Source organism: Xyrauchen texanus, chromosome 5 (assembly GCF_025860055.1).
Source record: "Xyrauchen texanus isolate HMW12.3.18 chromosome 5, RBS_HiC_50CHRs, whole genome shotgun sequence".
NCBI lineage: Eukaryota > Metazoa > Chordata > Actinopteri > Cypriniformes > Catostomidae > Xyrauchen > Xyrauchen texanus.
In genome coordinates this window covers 31458959-31482689 of record NC_068280.1, presented here as the reverse complement: position 1 = coordinate 31482689, position 23731 = coordinate 31458959, and the positions used below count along the sequence as shown (strand labels likewise).

General features: G+C 37.3%; 1 protein-coding gene across 1 annotated transcript; it reads right to left on the bottom strand.

The window, feature by feature from the left end:
- Positions 1 to 90: 90 nt before the first annotated feature.
- Positions 91 to 23022, bottom strand: rfc1 (replication factor C (activator 1) 1). Its single transcript, XM_052126851.1, has 24 exons — positions 22837 to 23022; positions 22139 to 22246; positions 21792 to 21858; positions 21559 to 21660; positions 21122 to 21420; positions 20941 to 21006; positions 19048 to 19122; positions 18264 to 18593; positions 16388 to 16495; positions 16127 to 16306; positions 15825 to 15929; positions 12561 to 12939; positions 8613 to 8722; positions 8274 to 8388; positions 7999 to 8087; positions 7253 to 7390; positions 6703 to 6798; positions 5914 to 6012; positions 5671 to 5825; positions 5357 to 5474; positions 3491 to 3636; positions 3169 to 3382; positions 2769 to 2951; positions 91 to 1183 (listed from the first exon to the last, which is right to left on the bottom strand). Exons 1-24 carry the CDS (start codon positions 22837 to 22839, stop codon positions 1076 to 1078), a joined length of 3393 nt encoding a protein of 1130 aa, XP_051982811.1. The 5' UTR covers positions 22840 to 23022; the 3' UTR covers positions 91 to 1075.
- Positions 23023 to 23731: the final 709 nt, after the last annotated feature.

The window sequence follows — 23731 nt, the reverse complement described above, 5'->3', positions numbered from 1 at the left end:
GCACTGTACTTTGCCCTTTAGAATGATAATCAGCATTCATCATCTCATATTTTTATTTTTCATGTAAATGTACTTGTATAATAAATGTATTATTACATTTTACTGCTGTACATAATGGCCTAATAAAGTCTTCATGTTAGTCTACAGGCATTGAGAAGTAGACTGCAATGATGTTCATTTTAGCTCCTGTAAAAATACACTTCCTGTAGCAGTTTACTCAGTTCTCCTAGAAGATATACATCATAGGAGCTACAGTACAATTTAGATGTTTTTGCCATTCTGGGCCACCAACATCATACATTCTTTAGATGTGCATCTTCAAGTAGAATGCGCCATGGAGATAATTACAACAAGCAAACACAATACATCACTATGACATAATCCTCATTTTAATTATTCAATCAAACAAAGTAGTCATTTACAGAGTAATCTTCAGGCTAATAATACACACTATCGGACTGTATTCGAAAGTGCTGAAATAGAAATGCTGTAACACTAAGAAACAGAGATTATTTTATATATCTGCATTATCCAAAGTTATAAAGGACAAATGCTAATATGGCAGATAGATATTTACAATTAGGTGCTCTGTGGCAACTAAGCTGACATTCAGGAATAAAGTGGGTAAGCATGTCTTTATTGAACAAGTGTGTGCGCGCGCACGTGTTTGTGTTTGAAAACTAGGAGTTAATATATTGAAATACTCAGTTTGTCATCTTGATGCAAGAGTGAGATGAAATTAAGTGCCCTTAATAATGTATACCTTTGAGATGAATATAACATTAACTCCATGTGTTAACAGTATAATGCATGTGCCAAGTCTGATATGTTTGAAGAATGGTGAACTATATAATAACATCTTTTGTGAAGTGTGTGGTCCACCCCCTGCTCATGGTTCCTGCAGTGCCTGCTCTGCTGAAAGCAGGTTTAGTTGAGTGATGGTTTTCAGGAAGTGCACAAGTATGAGTCACAGACAAAACGTTCTGTTTATGGAGCTGATGTCATCTTTACTTCACCCACTCATCGTTATGAAACAGAGAGATGAGGGGCTTCTCTCTCTCTCCTCATGTTTATCTCAGTCTTTGTTCTTTCCTTTTCCCTTTCCTTTACCCTTGCCTTTCCCCTTCCCAGAATCCCCTGCTTTCGTCTGCTTGGCCTCTTTTGCTGGTTTGGCTTTCTTCTGCTGTAAAAATTTGAAAACAGAGAAACAGCATGTGAATAATCACGTGCATTCCAACCATTCTGAATTATCAATACCAAAATGTATCTGTATTGCACGGATTACAAACTATCTGAAAAACACTAACTTTACCAGTTGGCATAAACTAAGAGGGTTCTCACTCTTTTTGACCAATTAATTTTTCTATGACTTTTCCAGTATTTTTCCAGGAGAATTCCCATGACTGTGGGAACTCTCTAGTTTAAAGCCAGGTGCACAGTGTATGATTTTTAGGGTCCTTTACCATTGTTGCTTCTCAGACTGTATTATATGATCCCAGTGAGATCTTGGGTAAAAGTCAAGGCATACTGAGCAACATTGTGTCAGGCTGTACGATAAACATCGTAGCCAAGACTTCGGTCCCAATATTGTCCCGATTGACAGCATTGACTCATTTGGCCGTCGAAGGAACAGTCACTGCACGACTGTGACAAAGTTTCTGATATCATCAGAACTTTGTTGAGCCTAAATTTCAGTGGAAAGTCAAATAATCGACCATCGTTTAAATGCAGTCAAAGTGCGTCGATTTTGCTCTACAAGAAGTACCTTTTATGATCCACAAAATTATTTTTTTTTTTGACCTTTGAATCTCCAAAAAGAACACAGTCAGCATAAACGTCATCCATACGAATCTACTGGTTAAATGAATGTCTTCTAAAAGCAAAACGATCGCTCTTGGTGTGAAAAAGATAAATATTTAAGTACTTTTTAACTATAAATCATCAATTCCGGTCAACAACTGTATGCACGTGACGTAATCGTGTCGGCGTATTCATGCGAGAACAGATGCATGTGCGACACACCAGGAAGAGCAGTGCAGAATACGACTGAGTAAGAGGAACACTGTAGAGAAGCTGGTTGATTTTGGTTTGCATCTGCATTTGTATCTGTTTGTTTACTCATAATGGTGTGCTTGTGTGCTAATCCTGAATGTCTCAACCTAGAGAGAAACACGAGATTACGTCCGTAACATGCCAATGCGAATACGTCATACGAGAGACCACGTGAACACCGCCCTCTCCTGAAAGTGTATACTGCTGCTGACCGGAAGAGATGACTTGTAATTAAAAAGTACTTAAATATTGAAACGTTTCACACCAAAAAGCAATCGTTTTGCCTTGAAGACATTAATTTAACCAATGGAGTTGTATGGATGACATTTATGCAGACTGTCTGTGACTTTGAGCTTCAAAAGGTTGTTTCACGATCCACTTGCATTTTAAGCTAAGCACCAACTGAGCTAAGATATTTTTCTTCAAATATGTTCTGCTGAAGAAAGTTATATACATCTGGGATGGCACGAGGGTGAGTTACTGATGATAATTTCCATTTTTGGGTGAACTATCCCTTTAAGACTCTAACATTTCCTGTGGGAACCCTGAACTATAAAAGTTTTAAGATTCCTTTCAGGAAAGGGTACACTGAAGTAAAACACTTGAGAAAGTGTCCTCCAAATAATATTAAAAGTGTTTTTGAGGTGAACATGACTGGAATTTTGATGGAAAGACATACAAGATGAGAGACATTAGATTGCTCTTATAATATTTACCTTGATCATGGCATCTGTGGTAAGCCCTTCCTCTTCTTCCTCTTCCTGGAACTGAGATTCATTGTCAAGATCTCCTACAAGCTCAGGGTCAACAGCACCTTTACGGCTTTTCTTAACCACATGTAAAGAGTATGGAGTTAGATGGGACTCCTTATTGTATGCTCGTGTAAACGCAGCTTTCACCTGCAGAGCGAGAGGAAAAAACTGAGCTGATGGGCAAAAACTCTGGAGTTAGCACCTCCAGATGTTTTAAGGTGAAACACAATTAACTCAAACTGAACAGGCATCTGTCAATGGCAATAAACTGTCAACTAGGCAACCAGATTCTTGTACAGGAGGATACCTGTACAATGTTTAGAAAATGAACAGCGCTTGCAAACAAACAAACACACACACAAACCTTGGAGTCTATTTTAGAATAAGGATCTGGTTCTCCGCCCCATGTACTGATCTCCATCATGTTATCAACATCCTCTTTAATAATGTCATAATTGTCCATAAGCTTAACACTCTGATTGGCTCCCTCAGCACCTTGGGACCAAAGAGGCTCCAATACTGCGGAACGCAAATATGGCAGGTAATCCAGATTTATTGCTTCCTTACTGCTTAACGTTCTGCAGAATAAGTAAAAGTGTCAGGCACAGCACACGCAAACTTATGCTTTTAAAAATATCATACTGCAGATATAAAGAAAAGGAGGAAGAATGAATGCGTTGTCTCACTTAAGACTCATGTGTGAAGCGAGCTCCTGTATGATGCGGCTGTGTTTGCCCGCTGATGAGAATTTGCCCAACCAGCTGGGAAAGGTTGGAAACTGACTCATATAACCCCGCATCAGTTCCCCCGGCAACACACTTGCATAGATCGCCTGTATACAAATATGTATGAAAAACCTTGTTCTGTTTGCACAGACCTATGCAAAAATATTTGACACGTGTCTCATTTACTCGCAAAACCTAGCGAGCTACCTACAAAATGTTACATTTTAAAGCATAAAGTCATGTTCACACTGTCAGCTGGATGCGACAGGAGACCACTTATTTTTAATGAGAGCTGGCGACATCGGTGCCACAAATGAATTCAACTGCTGTTGGCGTGTTGAGAGATGCGAAAATGTTGATAAAAGTTTAACTTTAAGCAAATGCAGAGCGATATGGTACAGTGAATGTTGTTATAGATTTCACTGCTCTATATTATTAGTCTGTAACCTCATACATGGATAAATAAAACAACGATGCGTTGAAACAGAGATCACAGAATACAGAGACTACCGACATCCTGCGACAAAGTCCCTGACAATGTGAACGTGGCTTTATAGACAACTTAACTATGCTGCCTTCTAAGATCCCAATTTTAAGGCAGCATTGCATGTTTTCTTTGTAGAAAATGCAATCCCAGAATGAGCTGAAAATTTTTTAAATAAAACTAAATCCATGATGGCAAACAATTGTTGATTATGCTTTCATTCAATATAAAAAAGTATTAAAAGAATATTCTTGGTACAATACAAGTTAAGCTCAATTAACAAATTAACCTTTTCTTTAAAAAAGAAAAAGCTGGGTTACAGTGGAACTTACAATGGATGTGAATGGGGCCAAAGATACTCCGTTTCAAAAGTATTATTATTATACAAAATGTAAACACTCACTACATGATTTTAGTGAGATGAAATCACTTACTAACCTTTTCTGTGAAGAAAGATTTTACAACTTTGTTGCCATGATGATGTAATGTCAACAAACCCTAAAACTACTGTAAAAAATTATGACTTAACAGCTCAAATAATACATTACTTTTTTATATATATATATATATATATATATATATATATATATATATAAATTGTTTTATACCCTTTTCTCTCCAATTTGGAATGCCCAATTCCCATTTGCCAGACCGTCAATCCACACAACTTATCACATGGCTTGCTGTGCACGACACCATGGAGACTACGCACGTGGAGGCTCGTGCGATTCTCCGCAATCCACTCACAACTTATAACGTGCCCCATTGAGAGCGAGAACCACTAATAGCGACCACAAGGTTACCCCGTGTGACTCTACCCTCCCCAGCAACCGGGCCAATTTGGTTGCTTAGGAGACCTGGCTGGAGTCACATTTCTGCATTTAATCCCTCCATAGTAATTGCCTCACTGCAACCTTGATTTTTGCTTTTTTAAAGAAAAGGAGGGACCAGTCCAAATAATTTTTGTGGTAATCAACTTTATTAAACAAATGCTGTCCATTAACTTGTATTTTAAATAAAAAGTTTTATTTTACCCAATTTCTTTGTGCTATGTAATTTTATGCTTCCTAGAGTATCACGTCTCTGTTGAAATGCAGAACACTTACAAGGGGACATGATGAAGGATGATGCCTTAGAAGGTAGATCACTAGGTTTTGGAATACAGCTTATGTGAACACATAATGTAATGTGTAACATATCAGTGCGATAAGAATTGCCTCTAAAGTGTCATTAAGAAAAGGGTTAGGGTTAGGCATTCAGGCCCTGATTATCACAGAACTGATACAGCAATCAAAGTTGTTTATATGTCAACAATGACAAGTAGTCGGTGCATTGTATATTACCTGTGTGGGAAGCAGAGACCAGGTCTGTCTGGAGCGGATCTGTTTGTCCACTAAATCTCCATCACAAATGCTGTCTGCTGCTTTACTCAACAACACCAAATGATTCTTCAGATTTCCCCTGACAAACAACAAATAGCACACTTGTATCATTACACTCACTCACATCATTACTCTCTCCTCCACAGATAGAGGAGACTTCTTTTATGTCAGCAAAATGTTTCAGAAGACTTTGTTTTCTTAATTTGCAAGCATTGCCGAGGTGTTCCTTCCTATACACAATTGGCTTTGTGTGTTTGTATGCGTGCTAAACTCACCCTGCAGCGGCTGGTCGGACATGTATGTAGTTCTCTTGGACAAACAGAGGTGCTAACGAGTAGTCGTGGAAGAAAAGGTCTGACCTGTCAATCAAAGACATGTGGGCAGTTTCCACCCCTGAGGCAAACACCTTCCGACACACATCAAACGGACCCTGTACACACATAAACGCAGTGTAATTAAATAATCAATGCACCCAGACTATTACAACATGTCTTGTATTGCAGAATGTGCACACATACCATTTTCATGTCCTTCTTAGCATTGTTAGCATCAGCTTTGGCTTGGTCATAGGTCATGACTTTGTCTTTAGCTGAGAACATGCTCAGATTATGCAGCACCTAATTGAATAGAAAAACAATAACGGATAGATTACGTTTTTTTTTTAGAGGATGATTAATAAAAATGAATAATTCATAATAAAAATAATAATAAAGAAAGCTATATGTAGACACTTAATCAGTAATAAAAGATATCAGCATAACGTTAACATCACCATTGGTGTATGAGTGTGTGTGTGAATGGGTGATTGGGAAACAGTGTAAAGCGCTTTGGTAACCTCTAAGGTTAAAAAAAGCGCTATATAAGTGCAGACCATTTACCATCACTGAGTGCACCTTAAATCCAGTTTAATAATCAGCGATGTAACGGCTGCTCCGTGCCTGCTCAAAATTATGTGTAAAGACGCAATGCCACGTAAGAGCAAAACTAAATTAAGCCTGCTCTGATTAACCTCAGGCCCTAGTATTAAAAGCAGTTCAGATGCTGCTTTGGTTCTGTGTAAATAAAGCATTGGAGCAGCCTTAAAATGTGGTGTTGTCATGATAGACCATACAGTATTTTTAATAATTTAAAGCTTAAAAGTATAACTTCATATTTTTATTAATTTCATATTTATATATTCATAATTTTATATTTAAAACAAAATCTTTGTAAATGCATTTATGCCACCTCACTTCAAATACACTTCAGATGCAGCTTCTGTGCCACCTTTGCAGTGTAAAGATGGCTTATGTTAGTTTATATCATACCTGACGAATATCCTGATTGGATGCCAAGATGACTTCATTCAGTGCTGGGGGTGGGATCTTCAGACCCTCTTTGAAAGCTATAGACATCATAGCCCCCTGATTGGACAAAGAGTAAATGAGGAAACATTCTCACAATAACAGTGACTTAACAGAACAGAATTTTTTTAATTAATTATATTTACAATCAATCAATATATAGTTGCAAATTTTACCACACTGCTAACAAACCAAAAATATTGAGATGTTTTCTCATATATTTACTGCATATATTATTGTAAAGGGATCAATGGAAAGGAGGAGGCGAGAACCGGCTTTTCAATATAAATAATAGTTTAATGATAAACTTAAAAGACAACAAACACACACGACGGACATAATTCGACATAAACGATCTCTCTCTCCCGCACGATCCCCTGTAGTCGACCTTTATCCCTCACTGAGGCTTAATTAGCCTAATACGGGACCGGGTGTGTAGGATCACGACCCGGCCCCGCCCTCCGCCTTGCTACAATTATATAATATATAGATTTATATGATAAGCATCCAGTACCTTGATTTGCTCAACACGGGGTCTCTGAAATCGCAGGTCATAGCAGTAGTTGGCCAGTGAGCGAATCTTCTGATGATTGCGGTCATTACACATGCAGATAATGGGTATCTTTGACTGCTTTATCAGACCAATCATCTCCTGCAAGGGTCAAAGCACAAGAGTCAGCTGCTACCTTAATGACACTGGAAACTCTGGCTATGTTCGGAGTAGCATATACTACCATACTATTACTATTGCTGCTCTACAGTGTGTACACAATATGCAAATTTCTCTGTATGCATAGAATAGCCGGACGGCCTATATAATTTGCCAAAATGAGCAAAATACAAAAGAACTTAATCGTGTAATATTAACATCCCTTTCTTGCCTCATTATTTGATCAGACAGGCAAACATCAAGAAATTGTTTACACAAAACTGGATAAACGAAATAATGTTTCCAATATAACTACACCACAATCTCTGAATTAAATATTGATGATTGATGCAATGTGATGAAGTCATGTGACAACCTATGTGCCAAACATTTATCACAGAAATATTCAACTGTTTCACATAATATTTTTTAATAAAAAGGCAGTATACATATATACTATGCAGTATTTAGTAAGTTAGTATTCCATTTAGAACATAGCCACTGAACACCTAAAGATTTAAACACCATCTACTCCACTTTTGCTCCTTGAGCACCACCTCTAGTAGGGAGTGAGAGCAAAAACGCAAGTGCAGGCGAGAGTGAATGTTTACCTGAATTCCTCCTCTGTCTTCATTTCCTGCCATCCCGTCCACCTCATCCATTATAAGGACGTGTTTACTGCTCACTGTCTGAGATGCACCTGACACCATTAAACACAGAGACACACAGTGTTTATATTACAATCACTTGCCAATCTAAGTCTCAAAGCTTATTGGCTACAATCAGAATATACTGAAAGTTAGTGGTCGATTTGTCAGTCTGAAGTTCAACACAAAGCTGTTTCACAGATGTAACTAATGAATTAGCTGTTAACTGAGCTAATTACCAGTATAGAAGTTCTTAATGCTGGTGTTGTTCAGTGATTCTGCAATCACTTCTTTTAAACTGTTCTTACTGCGGGTGCAACTGGCATTCATCTCCACGTAGCTGTAACCCAACTCCTACAAACACACATGACACTCAATTAATGTTTTGAACTAATCTCAGAGACAGCAATGAAATATTAAACAAACACACAGCGTTTATAAATCACTCACAAATGATTAAATCATGGATCAATCCTAAAAAAAGATTTAAAAAAGATTAACCAGATTATGTTTTTAAAACACAGTCAAACAAGATGTTAAGTTGTTTGAGTTTATGAAAGCAAGTTAAATGAACTGACCTCACAGACGAGAGCAGCAGTAGTGGTCTTTCCAACACCAGGAGGTCCGGATAACAATGCTGCCTTAAATCCAGATCCATCATCTTTACTCCCAAATTTACCAAACTTGGCTGCAATCCACACACACAGAGAGAGAGAGAGAGAGAGAAACAAAAATTAAAATGAGTCAAGGGCCATTTTAGCTGTTACAGTGAATTTGAATAGATGCATTGGGCATGCTCAAAATGAATGCTGCATACTACAGTATACACTCACTTAACACTTTATTAGGAACACTATGGTCCTATTGAAGTGCCCAACATGGTCTTCTGCTGTTGTAGTTTAGGCTCAAAGTTCGATGTATTGTGCATTCTGAGACGCTATTCTATAATTGTACAGATTGGTTATCGGAGTTAACGTAGACTTTCTGTCAACTCAAACCAGTCTGGCCATTCTCCGTTGACCATCAACAAGATGTTTCTGTCTGCAGAACTGTGGCTCACTGGATGTTTTTGGCACCATTCTGAGTAAACTGTAGAGACTGTTGTACATGGAAATCCCAGGAGATCAGCAGTTACAGAATTACTCGCCCGTCTAGCACCAACAATCATGCCACCCACGATCGAAATCAATGAGATACCATTTTTTCCCCATTCTGATGGCTGATGTGAACATTAACTGAAACTTCTGACCCCATATCTAAATGATTTTATGCATTTCACAGTTGCCTCTCAATTGGCTGATTTGATAATCACATGAATAAGTAGGAGTACAGGTGTTCCTAATAAAGTGCTCAGTGAGTGTATACTACAATTTGCATACAATTTTTTTAGTAAAGTATGTGAAAATATGCATCCATAAAAAATAAATAAATTATTCTGAAAATCTAAAGTTTGGCTCCTGAGGAGGCAATCTGATGTAAAACAACAAACCACAGTTCTATTATATTTTACATGACGTTTAAGGTGTTGGAAATCTGAAATCGATAATACAACAATAACAGACCAGCGGAGTAGCTTATTGAAATAATGGCTGATCAGTCTCCATTAAAGACCTCACCAAAGAAAGTAGTGTAAAATGTGTGGATACTTTGTGGCCAGAACTTCCATCCATGGGTGTGCACATTCTGCAATACTAAAACTATTAGAACTGATGTGAATACCTCCACAAATAAAGGGAATGTACATAAATGTGCCACAGGATTTTCCTTTGAGCTTTTAATATGGAGTTTTTCAACTTATGAATAAAATAAGGTCTGTGGTTAGAGCAATTATGGCACCGACCAAATTGTCTCTAAACAAACGAGTATCAAAACATGTCTTTTTCAAATTTCGATACATAAGGGGTTAATTTCGTCAACGTCAATGTAGCATGCTAGATGTGCCCAAATCTAAAAGTGCTGGTGAATGGCTGTGGCATAAAGCATTTAGGCATCAAGGAAAAACACTAGTATCAGAAAATGGTTTGAGTTCCAGGGCTGAGAAAGAATGTTATTAGTAACATTGCTAAAACTGTTCTACATTACAGAGAAATACAAACCGTAATAACGAGCCTTTAAAATATTTCTAAAAGCGCTCGCATGAAGCGTCACCAGGAAAAGTGGTAATGATTATGAATGTGTCGGAAAAACCAGCAAGAGACTGTCTGAACATTTTGTTAATTTATAGAGAGAAATGCACATTCGGGCTGAGCAAACAGACGATGATTTTGGGATCAATGATGGTCAGAGTGATCAAACAGACGATGATCTTGGGATCAATGATGGTCAGAGTGATCACCAATAGCTGATGCCTTTGACCATGTCATGATGATATTTGGCTCGTTTTCCCATTAATCTATTAAAAATTATTATTATTATCAAATTAATATAACAAATAATTTGCCCGTAGACAGATATACGGGCATATATGACGAGCTGATACAGAGGCGTTCAGTCTCGTGGAACACACGCATCTAAGGATCTTACACTTTGTTTCTGCCTTCCAATTGTAAGGGGCAGAAACAAAGTGTGATTGAGTGCAGCAAATGACCTCAGACATCTCAGCTCAGGAGGTGCTTGAGTTCAGTTCACTTTATTTCCACAGAACAGTTTATTGTTAACGCAACTCTGCAGCCTGTAAAATAATACAAATCATATAAAATAATACAAAAACACATTCACCTCAAACCATAATTTATATTTCAGTGATTATTATCATCATTAAAATTATTATTTTTACATTTATAATAGTTATTATTTCTTCATTTGTATAAGTAATTTTCCACCTGTTTAGATGGATTCATGCCTGACGGTAAATGAAATGGTGGTTACGTGTACATTATATATATATATATATTTTTTTTATTATTTTATCACTTTTTTATTTAATAATTTGCTGTGTCTTGTTCAAGAGTGGCTTGACACAAGGAATGTGACAGCTGAAACCCATGTCTTGCATATGTCTGTGCGTGGTGGTTCTTGAAGCACTGACTCGCGCTGCAGTCCACTCTTTGTGAATCTCCCCCACATTTTTGAATGGGTTTTGTTTCACAATCCTCTCCAGGGTGCGGTTATCCCTATTGCTTGTACACTTTTTTCTACCGCATCTTTTCCTTCCCTTCGCCTCTCTATTAATGTGCTTGGACACAGAGCTCTGTGAACAGCCAGCCTCTTTAGCAATGACCTTTTGTGTCTTGCCCGCCTTGTGCAAGGTGTCAATGGTCGTCTTTTGGACAGCTGTCAAGTCAGCAGTCTTCCCCATGATTGTGTAGCCTACAGAACTAGACTGAGAGACCATTTAAAAGGCCTTTGCAGGTGTTTTGATTTAATTAGCTGATTAGAGTGTGGCACCCGTTGTCTTCAATATTGAACCTTTTCACAATATTCAAATTTCCTGAGATACTGATTTTGGGGTTTTTCATTAGTTGTCAGTTGGAATAAAAGGAATGAACACGTGAAATATATCAGTCTGTGTGGAATGAATGTATACATTATCCAAGTTTCACTTTTTGAATGGAATTACTGAAATAAATCAACTTTTTGATGATATTCTAATTATATGTCCAGCACCTGTATATCGTGAAGGAGGGAACAAAACTAATTTATTCACACACATGACATATTTTCCTGGATAGTGAAATACCCGAAGGGTAGAGAACACACAGTTGAAACTTCTTTGCCAGAGAGATGTTCACAACTGTTGTAAAGACATCTTTCAAAAGGTTGAACAACACATTTTTAATGCACTTATTTTTTTCCAATTTCATTTTAAATTTTAGTTCAAAAGAATGAAAAATAAAGTTCAAAGTTTTAAATCAAGTTGTCTTGCTTTATTGTGTAAGCTTAGCCCTAACCATGTTTACCGAAAATTATCCCATAGTACCACCTAGCGTCCAACCAGCGGTAATACCGGTGTTCGTCGTTTTCCTGTTGAGTTTTTTTTTTCTCTCAACCAAAGTATGGAAAAAATAGTCAAGGTATCAGTATCGATAATGTACATTTTTTAACGATACCCAGCCCTATCTGTGGTAAACATTACTTGATGATATATGAACATAAATTACACTTTCATACCGCAAACATACATTTTTAAGCTAGCAAAAAGTATGCAATCCAATACGGCTTCAAAATTCATGTTTGATGTATGACTGCATGTAATTTAAGTTGTAGAATAAAACTTCCAAGTATCTTCAGGTAATATCAGTCTTTATTTTACTCATAAGCTGAAAACCCCTATTATAAAAACCCATAGGAAAATCCAGAGTGAACCCATGGCAATTTAGCATTTCTAAATTGGGTCAATTTAGGGTTAGTCTACAAATTGAGGTCACAGCTGAACAACGCTATAGAGCCAATGTAGCAGGACACCTGTGTATTCTTTGCATGCATATAAGAAATTTGCAAATTGTGTACAATCAGTTACCAAACTACATACTGCATTCCTAGTGGTAGTGCCCTTCCAACAGGTCTCAAAAACTTTAAATACTGACCTGGTGCTTTTGCATTGCCACTGTGATTTTTATGCCAGTTCTGTAACCAACGCAGAAGTTTGTTGGCACAACTCTGATCCCCTTGCTGCCCAATAAGATTCTTCAGACTACGTGGCCGGTACTTATCCACCCACAACAGGCTACTCCCGTCTTTCTCTGGGGTAGATGTCATCTTGGTCTTATCAAAGCTCAAACTCTTTTTGACATCTGAATTTGAACGAGAAGCTCCAGATGATCCAGAGGTAGAAGCAGAGCCAGGCTTAGATTTCCCCACTAAAGGGCTTCTCTTTTTAGGGCTCAGCAATTTTGGTGAGGCCTTTTTGGTTGCAGGAGTGGCTTTGCCTCTAGAGTCTGGGGTCCTCGTTTTAGCCGATTTATTCTGAAATAAGGAAGTTAGACCGACTGTCAACATGCCAAATGCCTTATGTATACATGCAGTAAAAATATTTATCAAGTTTGAAAGTGAACAGTTGGTTAGCAGTGTCTGTTAGAGCTGTACATATTTGCTCTGACAACCATTCCATTACAATTTATTACTAATTTTAAATATGGTCATGACTGGATTAGATTATTTTGGGAAAAAATTTAATTCTTAAAAAAAAAAAAAACATGCTGAAGAAACAAATATAACTGGAGGGACAATATAGACCCTAGTGGAATATTTGCAAAAACAATTCACTACAGTCACAGGTTCAAGAATTGTATTTAAACATTTACGGAACTAATTATTTAAATTAGGGCTGGGAAATTTAACACATACATTTCTGTGATTAATAGTTGATACGTAGCCTAGCAGGCTGAGCTCATGTTATGTGGTGCTGATGCATTGCTGGTTACCAAAGTTTGAGTCCCGGCTCTTGAGGTCCTTTCCCACCCTTCTCCCTCCACTCTTTCCTGTTAGCTCTTTACTTTCTCAATGCCGTTAAAAAAGCCAAAAGGTAGGGGGGCCTGGGTAGCTCAGCGAGTATTGACACTGACTACCACCACAGGAGTCGAAAGTTTGAATCCAGGGTGTGCTGAGAGAAACCAGCCAGGCCTCCTAAGCAATTAAATTGGCCCGGTTGCTAAGGAGGGTAGTCACATGGGGTAACCTCCACGTGGTCACGATTAGTGGTTCTCGCTCTCAATGGGCCGCACTGGGAGTCTCCGCGGTGTCATGCATAATGAGCCACATGATAAAATGCGTGGACTGACTGTCTCAGAAGCGGAGGTAACTAAGACTTGTCCAATGCCACCCGGACTGAGGTGAGTAACCGCAGAACCATGAGGACCTACATAGTAGTTGGAATTGTGCATTCCAAATTGAGAGAAATGGGGATAAATATTATAAAAAAATGAAAATGAAAAACCAAAAAAAATTGTTGACGCGCAGAAACAATTTACGCAATTAATGCAGTATAAAACTACTAGGATCACCATGACAACCACCCCACCACGGGTAAAAATGGCACCGCTGTGGTGTGCATGTAAAGGAATTAATTTATAAGATCTTGCAAAAACCTGAAATAAATTCATTAAATAATTGCATATAAGGTGTATAGCGAAGTATTAGATCTTTTGTTATGATGTCCATCAAAATGTTCTGTTTTTTAGAGACTGTAGGATTTTAAGCAATGTAGTGCATTGTTACGACACTGGCCTGTTCACAACACGAGTTACATATAGTGCTCAAGTTTAGCTGTGCATTCGCTATCTTGTCTGTGCAGATATGCACAATTTAGTACAAGCTCAGTTGTGCATTTGCTTAATTGTCTGTGCTGACGCAAGTGGTAGATTAACCTCAGCTCAGGCAGGCAATCTTTAAAAAACTGGACTGGATCATTTGTATTATTAAAATTAGATTTTTTTTCTTCTAAAATATTGTTAGTGCATTGGGAAGATCTTCTAGCATATTCAGTCCACTATTGGCCATTTTTGGACTGCCCTCGGGAGGCTATTTCCATTCATGACAGTGCAGCTCCTATCTATTTGAATGGGGAAACACCAAAAATATCAAACGTTTGGTCAAGATTACGATCAAAGAACATATTTCAAATCAGCAATAAAATCTGACAACACTGGAATCATAAATTGTGCTTTGTTACCTCAGATAACGCTAAATATCTAATGCACAGCTTGCATATCTAATGCACATGCATATTCTTGAGTTGATTGACAGGCCATACCTGTATCTAAAAGGTACAGAGAATGGAGGCTTCACATGCAAGTGGTGAGCCAGGTGTGGGAGAGGTATGGACAAGTATCTCTTCGCATTGCCTGAAAACACCCACTGACTGTCATCTAATTCTGAACGACACAAAAACGAAACCGCACAAGAGACCCAGCTTGTGTGCCATAGAGACTGTATGGCAGCCAGAGATGTATAAAGTCTAATTCAGTAACATTTTAGCAATGTACACATAAGTTTATCTTGCCATTAAAGCTTGATATGAATTGAATCTGCCCATTTGCTCCTGTTATTTAAAAAGTCCACTGGAAAAGGGCAGAATATTTTGCCCAACTTATAATTACAGCATGTCAACTGATTTTATGTCATGTAAACATACTTTTATCAAAGATTTATACTTGTAAAATGTGTCTGATTAACTTTAGCAGCAAAAAAACATTTAAACGTGTTTGTATTTAAATAATTAAATAATGTCTAACCAATTTAATGCATGTTCTTTGAGACAAAAAATAAAGTAAATACATTTATGATTTTATTTCAGTGTTTGATTTATACCTCGATTAAATCATGTTTAATCACAAAAAACAGTGAGATTAATTAGTTTAAAACATTGTATCAATTCAAAGCCCTTACTGAAATATGAATTAAATTTGACATGTACTGCCAGAAATTATTTTAATCATCTAATTATATTTAAAAAAATATTATCCAATTATTCCATAATATAAACATAAAATATCTTAAATTGGGGATGAGAACAACAAGGATTAACTTAATATGCTGAATTTGATGCACACAATCATACAATAATGACACAGAAAGCTGAACTTAGCAGCATTTACTTAAATCAAAACGCATCCTTTTGTTCCTCAGTCTGGAATGCTCCCTGTCTTTTGTGACAGCATGTATTTAATCTGAGACAGCATTTTAAACACATCGGGTATTATTATTATCATGATAATTAGAATCGATTAATAAATTATGTCATTAGTGCATTGAATTGTCACTGTCAGATCTATAAATTTAAGCATTTTATTCCCATATTGTCTGCAGTTGGTAGAAGTGAAAGAACAGAAGAGTCAATGGAGGCTTCTCACCTCTGCCTCTGCTGCAATCTCATATTTGGACTTCTTGCCTGGTTTGGTTCTTATAAGCTCCAAAAACTGATCTTCATTAATAATCTTAGTGCCAAAACTCTCCGCCTTAGACAGACATTACATTAACACAAAATATTAAAAGTTAATAGAATTACATTAAAACTTTAATTTAGACTTCTTAACAGCATTTTTACAAGAAACTTATACAAGGAACACTGATGTTTGAATAAATTAGATCAATAGGTTGGAAAAGATACAAGAAAATTAGAAATAATGACATGCTGACAAATGAAAATAAGGACCTTCTCGGTCTTTGAGACTCCACTGTCTCGTCCCAAAACAAGGTAAGTGGTTTTGCGGCTGACGTTTCCTGTTACTTTCCCACCGTATCGCTCTATTAGTGACTTCGAATCATCCCTCTCCAAAGACTCTAACACACCAGTCAACACAAACACACACCCCTCCAGACAGTTATCTGCTCCCTAAAACAAACAAACAGACAGTTTATAAGATAATAGGAAATGCAGATAACACTATGTGAGCACTGAGAGGGTAATTTTTACCTGTGGTATTTCTTTAGACCCCAGTGCTCGAGGTCCTTCTCTGTTCAGATAGTTACGGTATGCTGATGTATTTGCCCGTTTCTTTTCTAGGTCCTCTATACTTGTATTCTGAGAAATTAATAAGAAAAGATTGTTCACTGGGGGTTGTATGCCCTATTCTCTGTAAAGCTGCTTTGGACCAATATGTATGGAATGATATTCCGGACATTATTCAAAAGGAATTGCAAATTGTATTCGCAATTGCGTTTTCAATTTGTGGACGCATAAAATGTGACATAATCCAAACGCAATTTCAAATCGCGCATTACCGTTTGCATTTTTGTTTAAGCGAACGCACAGTGACTGCCAAATTTCAAATGGAAAAGCAAAGTCCGTTTGCAACTGTGTTTCCCATATCTTACGAGTTTTGGCCCTGTCATATTTAAATAGCAATTTCAATTACCACGTCTGCTTTTTCACTTTCTCAGCGTCGCGTATGTAGCCAGCCAAAACTCAAATGGAATACTAATTCCCTTAGTATTTCCATTTCCGATGCCTTACACGGAAACCTGTCAATCAGGGTCAAGGGTGGGATTATGCTATGGGGCGTGTTTGTCTTGGGAAGTGACGTCACTCACAGTCGACAGTCAAGAGGTGATGCCCTGAACAGACGCCGGTTTATCAAATCAAATCACTTTATTGTCACACTACCATGTACACAAGTGCAACAGTAGGTGAAATTCTTGTGCACTTCCGAGCAACATAGCAGTCATGACAGTGACGAGACATATACCAATTACAGTAAACAACATACTTACACAACACAATTTACAAATCAAATGTACACATACTTACACAACACAATAATTATATACAATGTACAGTAAACAATACACACAATATACAATACAATAAGTAGGAGTATATGAAATATATATATATATATATATATATATATATATATATAGTAGTATATATATATATATATATATATATATATATATAGAGGAGAATATGTTGACAGTCCAGTGTGAGATTAAAGATGAATAAAGTGCAGTACTAATTATTGATCGTGATAGACTGTGAGTGACGTCACTTCCCAAGACAAACACGCCCCATAGCATAATCCCACCCTTGACCCTGATTGACAGGTTTCCGTGTAAGGCATCGGAAATGGAAATACTAAGGGAATTAGTATTCCATTTGAGTTTTGGCTGGCTACATACGCGATGCTGAGAAAGTGAAAAAGCAGACGTGGTAATTGAAATTGCTATTTAAATATGACAGGGCCAAAACTCGTAAGATATGGGAAACACAGTTGCAAACGGACTTTGCTTTTCCATTTGAAATTTGGCAGTCACTGTGCGTTCGCTTAAACGAACATGCAAACGGTAATGCGCGATTTGCAATTGCGTTTGGATTATGTCACATTTTATGCGTCCACAAATTGAAAACGCAATTGCAAATACAATTTGCAATTCCTTTTGAATAATGTCCGGAATATCATTCCATAAATATGTATTGTGAGAAGTGAAAATTTAAATGATGTCATAGCAAATAGGGGAAAAACTTATTGAGTATCCCACTTAATGAAAGTAACTTTTCAGACCCTCAAAAATAATTTTATCTTGAATATCTTATACACATAAAGGAAGCATTTAAAATAAATTGTGTTTTGGTGCTTAGAAATAAAAACTTAAATGTAGGATATTTAAGTGTAGGCCATATTATTTCAGAATGAGGTTGGCATGAGGTTGCGTAAACCATGAGAGATCTTTCATTTTTGGGTAAACTATTTCTTTAAGATAGGACATCTCAGTAACATGGCCCCTGAACACTTTTCCAAGAATTGTATATATTGCATATTTTATGCAAGAGGATTAAAAACAAATTTTACCTCTGGTTTTGTTGGTGAAGTTTTAATGAGTGCACCATCACTTTTAGGTGTAGAAAAACTTGATTTAGTAATTCCTGTAGAACTTCCTGTTTTGGGCGTGGTGGCCCGCTCTGAGCTTTTAGGTGAGAATGGCTCCTTTTTTGGAGAGATCTTAATCTGCTTTTCTCTCTTTTCTACTTCCACTTGTTCCTGTTGTCTTTTCATCTGAGCCAGTTTGGAGCTAGTCTTTATGGGGCTTGTTTTAGGGGATGTGTCCTTTAGCTTGGCCTTGGTCTCTGAGGTTTTTGTCTGAGAGCTGCCCTTTGAGGGGGAAACCGAGTCTACACAAGTCTGAAAAACAAAAAGGCAAATGTAATAAACCTACTGTAAAGGGATCAATGGAAAGGAGGAGGCGAGAACCGTCTTTACAATATAAATAATAGTTTAATGATAAACTTAAAAGAAGACACAAACACACACATGACGGACATGTCCGTAAACAATCTCTCTCTCCCGCACGATACTCTGCAGTCGACCTTTAAACCTCGGAGGCTTGATTAGCCTAATACGGGACCGGGTGTGTATGATCACGACCCGGCCCCTCCCTTCGCCCTGCCACACCTACACAAACCCATGAGGTACACGAGTTTCTTAAAGATTAATGGTACATGTATTTTTTAATTAAAGGGAGATGCAGTGTTCTACTAAACTAGACACACACACACACACACACACACACACACACACCACACACACACACACACACACACACACACACACACACACACACACAGTGTTCACCAACCTTTTTCGCTAAGGGAACTTCAAGCATGGCTAATGTTCTTGCAAATTCCTCATCATCATGGATCTGCTTCTCCATCTAACACAAACATATTGGTTGATTCTGTACGATCCATTTAGAGATACAAAGATAACAAAGATTTTTGCACAATAATGAACTAGCTCTGAAAAACACTGTTGACCATGTTAACGTTCAGAAAAAAAAAAATCAGAATAAAGTCTATATTCTGGCTACAACTGAAATATTCCTGTAAACATGCATGTTAATTTACTGCTATATATTCTAGTGGAAACAATAGTCATTTAATAAAAGCAGTAGAAAAGAGGAAGAGCAGTAATTTAATCAATGCATTAAATCTTTTACTCGCTTTTACTCATCTATTAATTTACTGTATGTTACATTTACATTACATTTATGCATTTGGCAGACGCTTTTATCCAAAGCGACTTACAGTGCACTTATTACAGGGACAATCCCCCTGGAGCAACCTGGAGTTAAGTGCCTTGCTCAAGGGCCCAACAGTGGCATCTTGGTGGTGCTGGGGCTTGAACCCCCAACCTTCTGGTCTGGTAACCCTGAGCCTCAACCACTGAGCCACCACTGTTCTTTTCTTTTAAAGCTACACTATGTAAGATTTCTTTGTTAGAAATTAACAATTTCATTAATGAGCAAAGTTCACCAACAATCCATCTTCCAAACTATGTTTTTGCCTTACCACGATTCACTGTGATTTGATTCAAGCCAATAATAATGATTTATATTTTAGAGCTGTCGGGACGGATTTGGCAGGAAATTGCATACTTCCGTCAATCCTCTTGTGCGTGTTTACGTCATGTCCGTTACGAAATGAAGATCAAGATATTACAGCACGTGTATACAGTATGTGGGGTGATTGATATGGTAGCAGTTTGAAGCTGAAAGCTTCTGGCCGCCAGAACAACTAAGCGACATTTCATTCAAAGAGGCAACCCTCTGGGGAATCTGAGTTTTCAAAATAAAGAAACCTTGAACCAAGAAGAGTCTATGAGCAAAAAGGGAAAGCGACAGAGCCTGTAATAAAACACAAAACAACATCAGATTAGCTTTTCAGAAGTGGCGGCAACTCAAAGATCTTAAAGGATTTAAAACCGACCCAGAGATGGAGTTAAGATAATTTACTGGACCGATAGTTAGCCAGGTAGCTCTCTTAGCATCGTGGGTTTTTTTTCATTTTGTTTTCGAGAAATGTTTTACTTTTATGCTGGTAACCACGCCAATCTCTAAACTAGTAAATATCTTGGGTATATTTGCCTGCTTAGCTTTAATGTTTTTCACCGATTGATTTCATCTGGTATGAACATTATGTCTAATGTCATTGTTGCCTAAATTTTGTAACGTTATTTATTTTAAAACAAATGTTTTCAATAAGTGAAAACATCAGCGGAAGATATGCTACTTACCTGCTCATTAGACATATTTTCGGATATCCGTCTTTTCTTCCTTTCATTATTAAAATTTATTTTTTTTTAGGCGAGGGGTCGAGTTTGATTGTCGTGAGTGACATTCGCCCTGATAAGATGATTACCTGTAACCATGGTTACACCGGTACTCCTAAAACCATCAGATTAATTCTCGCATAAGAGCAGAGTCGATGTTATTGCTAAAAGAATGTTGCTCCATAAATTGCAGTTTTATGCTTCAACAGCTAGAGGGCAAAAAAGGGGAGGGGGGGGGGGATGGTCTCATCTTGCCACATGTAATTATGATTTTCAGAAACGCAATTAGGCCAATCTACAAGTTATGGAAATCATGTTAACGCATTTACATGATGCATACATATTTGGACAATTACCAAATTCTGATTAATACAGGAATATTCTTGTGCACGTAAATGTGGTCAGTGTGTTCTTAACCAACCTCCATGTCATCATCCATCTGCATTTCTCGTGCAATGCCTTCATCAATGAGTGACTCTTCAGACTCCTGAGTTGGCAAGATTAGACACAGCACTGAGAAGTTTGAACTTTCCTACAGTTTTTCTGCACACACACACATACACACGCATGCACGCACGCAAAAACATGCTCGCTCTACTCACTGCCTTCCTTTTAATGCTCATACTGGCCACCATTTTCTTGTCCGATCTCTGAACACTAGAGCTCCCAAAGAAGTCCATTACTGAGGTGGGGGTCTGTTTGAGTGGGGTTGGTGCTGTCTTTGGGGAGGTGATGGACTGAGAGCTCTTCCCCCTTCCCTTCACAGCTGTGGTCAGAGATTTACTGGAGGATGTTTTTACCTCTTTAGTTTTTTTTGAGTCTGATTCCTTCTTGCCTTTAACTGTTCCATTTTCTCTGGATTTGGAGGACTTTTTCAGAGTCACAAATGTATCATCTGAGTCTGGGAAAATAAAGAGAGAATAAAAGAGGAGTGCAAATAAACTGGGAGGTGTTTGCATATCAGAGAAACAGATTAACAGACTGCATTGTGTTATGAGAATCCATTATTTTAAAGGTTATTGTTTGGTGAATTTCTCACCAGAATCAGACACATAAGTCACTGGGTGTTTCTTCTCTGAGGAGGCAGCTGTCTCTTTAGTGCTCTTCTTGGTCTTCCTCTCTTCCTTCTCATCCTCAGAGTCTAAGATATGAAGAGCGAGAGGGCAGCATCTTAAAATTGTGCAGGAGATTCACAGACTGTCAAAATAATCGTAATATGGGTGTCATCATCATAATAATAACTCCAATATTTGATGAATGTTGTTTATGAACCTGAATCAATTATGACTCTTTTTTTTCGTTTTCCAGTAGGTTTCTCATCCAATTTGGGACTTGTGACCTTAATAGGAGGGTGCGAGAGTGAGATGTAGAATAAGCAGAGTTACCAAGATCAAGAGAATTAAATGAGATGGTGTATGTCTCTTAATATGAAGAGAATCTGTAAATTGACAGCTTTATATATTCTAAGGATCCTGTGTTTGTTTCAGAGATATTTTCTTGACATTTTCCAATGGCTTAAACACAGTTTTAAACACAGGGCTTTGTAAGGCACAACATTTTGAAAAAAAAAAATTTGACAAGTGCTATAGAAATAATTTGAAATTACAGTCCTTTTCTACCTTAGTTTTTGTTTTCTTTTTCTTCTTCGGTTCTTCATCAGTGCTGGTGCTTCCGTTTGAAGGTTTGGGCGCCGCAGGTTTGGTGGGCGCAAAAAACCTCCGGATGTCCTGAAATGAGTGAATGGCAGATGATTACAGATAATAAGAGTATTAATATGCACGCATATTATATATATATATATATATATATATATATATATATATATATATATATATATATATATATATAGATGTATAGATATATAAAGTAACTGTAACAGCAAATGCCGGCTGAGTTTGGTTGTTTTGTTATGTTCACTTTTTAATGTTGACAACAACAGACACGATGCAGTTGCATTTTTAGTTAAAAAACGTAAACATAAAGAAATATGCTGTCATAAAATAACATAGCAGTACGTTTGAATTCAACTTTGCTTACTTAACTCGTAAAAATGTGCTCCATACTTTTTTTTTGTTTACAATATGCAGACTTTGTGCTACTATACATCCTTACAAGACTTTCAAACGTAAACAAGAGGTATGGACAGTCAAAGTTGTCGAGAAGCACTTGTTGTCACTCTATTTACGTTTGCATATAAATGCTGCAGGTTTGTGCCAACTACAATATTTCTGTAGCCAAAGGCTCTGAGCAGACGTATTGAGCTCTATGTTCATTGTGACATTATTTCTATAGACGATGAATTAATGGGTCGACTCACCATTTTTAAGCATGTGTCAATATCTTTTCTTTATTTTGGACAGATTGCGGGACAGTAGTGCTTCTCCAGTCTTCTTTGGCGCCAAAGATACTCAGCTCAGGCGCAGCGTGATGACGCAGATATGAAGCCGAATAGATCCGCACAGTGACTTTGTGTTGTTGATTTTCCAGATTGTAAAATGCAGCAATAATTACATTAAATCGATGTTTTTAAGAAACACTTTTACCACCTACCCAGCTGTTGTAGTGAAATCACGGTGTGTACCTCATATGTTGGAAGTTAATGCAACAAATACTGTATAACAAACCAAATTAGAGGTATCATGAGATCCATTTCGTCAAACATATTGTTAGGTGTAAAATTCACATTAACGACATCCGTGCTTTCTGATCAGATGCATCTTATCTTACCTGTTGATTTTGTAATGATGAAATGGTTTGAAACAAACTTAATTTTAACTATATATATATATATATTACCTGTACGTATTGCTAGCTGTGTGTGGTTTTGCAGATATTTCAGACTATTTTGCATGTTGGACTGAAATTATTAAAAGTATCATGCGATACCATTACATTGCCAAATTCTGTATTTCATCTATAAATCGTTAAAAAAAAAAAAGTGATGCAGCTATTATGGTACATTATAAAATGTAAATACTTATTAAATTGGACAATTAAAGAAAAATGTGCATGTCCACTGCTGGAATTTAAGGCAATACCCACTCGGGTCAAGCATCTACTTCCTTTCAGAGTTGTCCAGGTGAGAGTAAATGGGCAGTTGGGCACCATTGAAAATTTTGACTTTTTATTTGTAAAATGCAGAGTTTGAGAATAGTAACCTGACAAGCAAAAGTGTCTTTTTTTCTTTAGTCAGTCACACATAAATGTCTGTC

Bases quoted from the DNA above. Each gene is read 5' to 3' on its own strand.
- rfc1 (XM_052126851.1), bottom strand. The intron at 18,594-19,047 runs GTTGGTGAACAC...TTTGTTTTTCAG, and splicing joins AAGTTCCCTTAGCGAAAAAG to ACTTGTGTAGACTCGGTTTC. The intron at 5,475-5,670 runs GTGAGTTTAGCA...GTTGTTTGTCAG, and splicing joins GTCCGACCAGCCGCTGCAGG to GGGAAATCTGAAGAATCATT.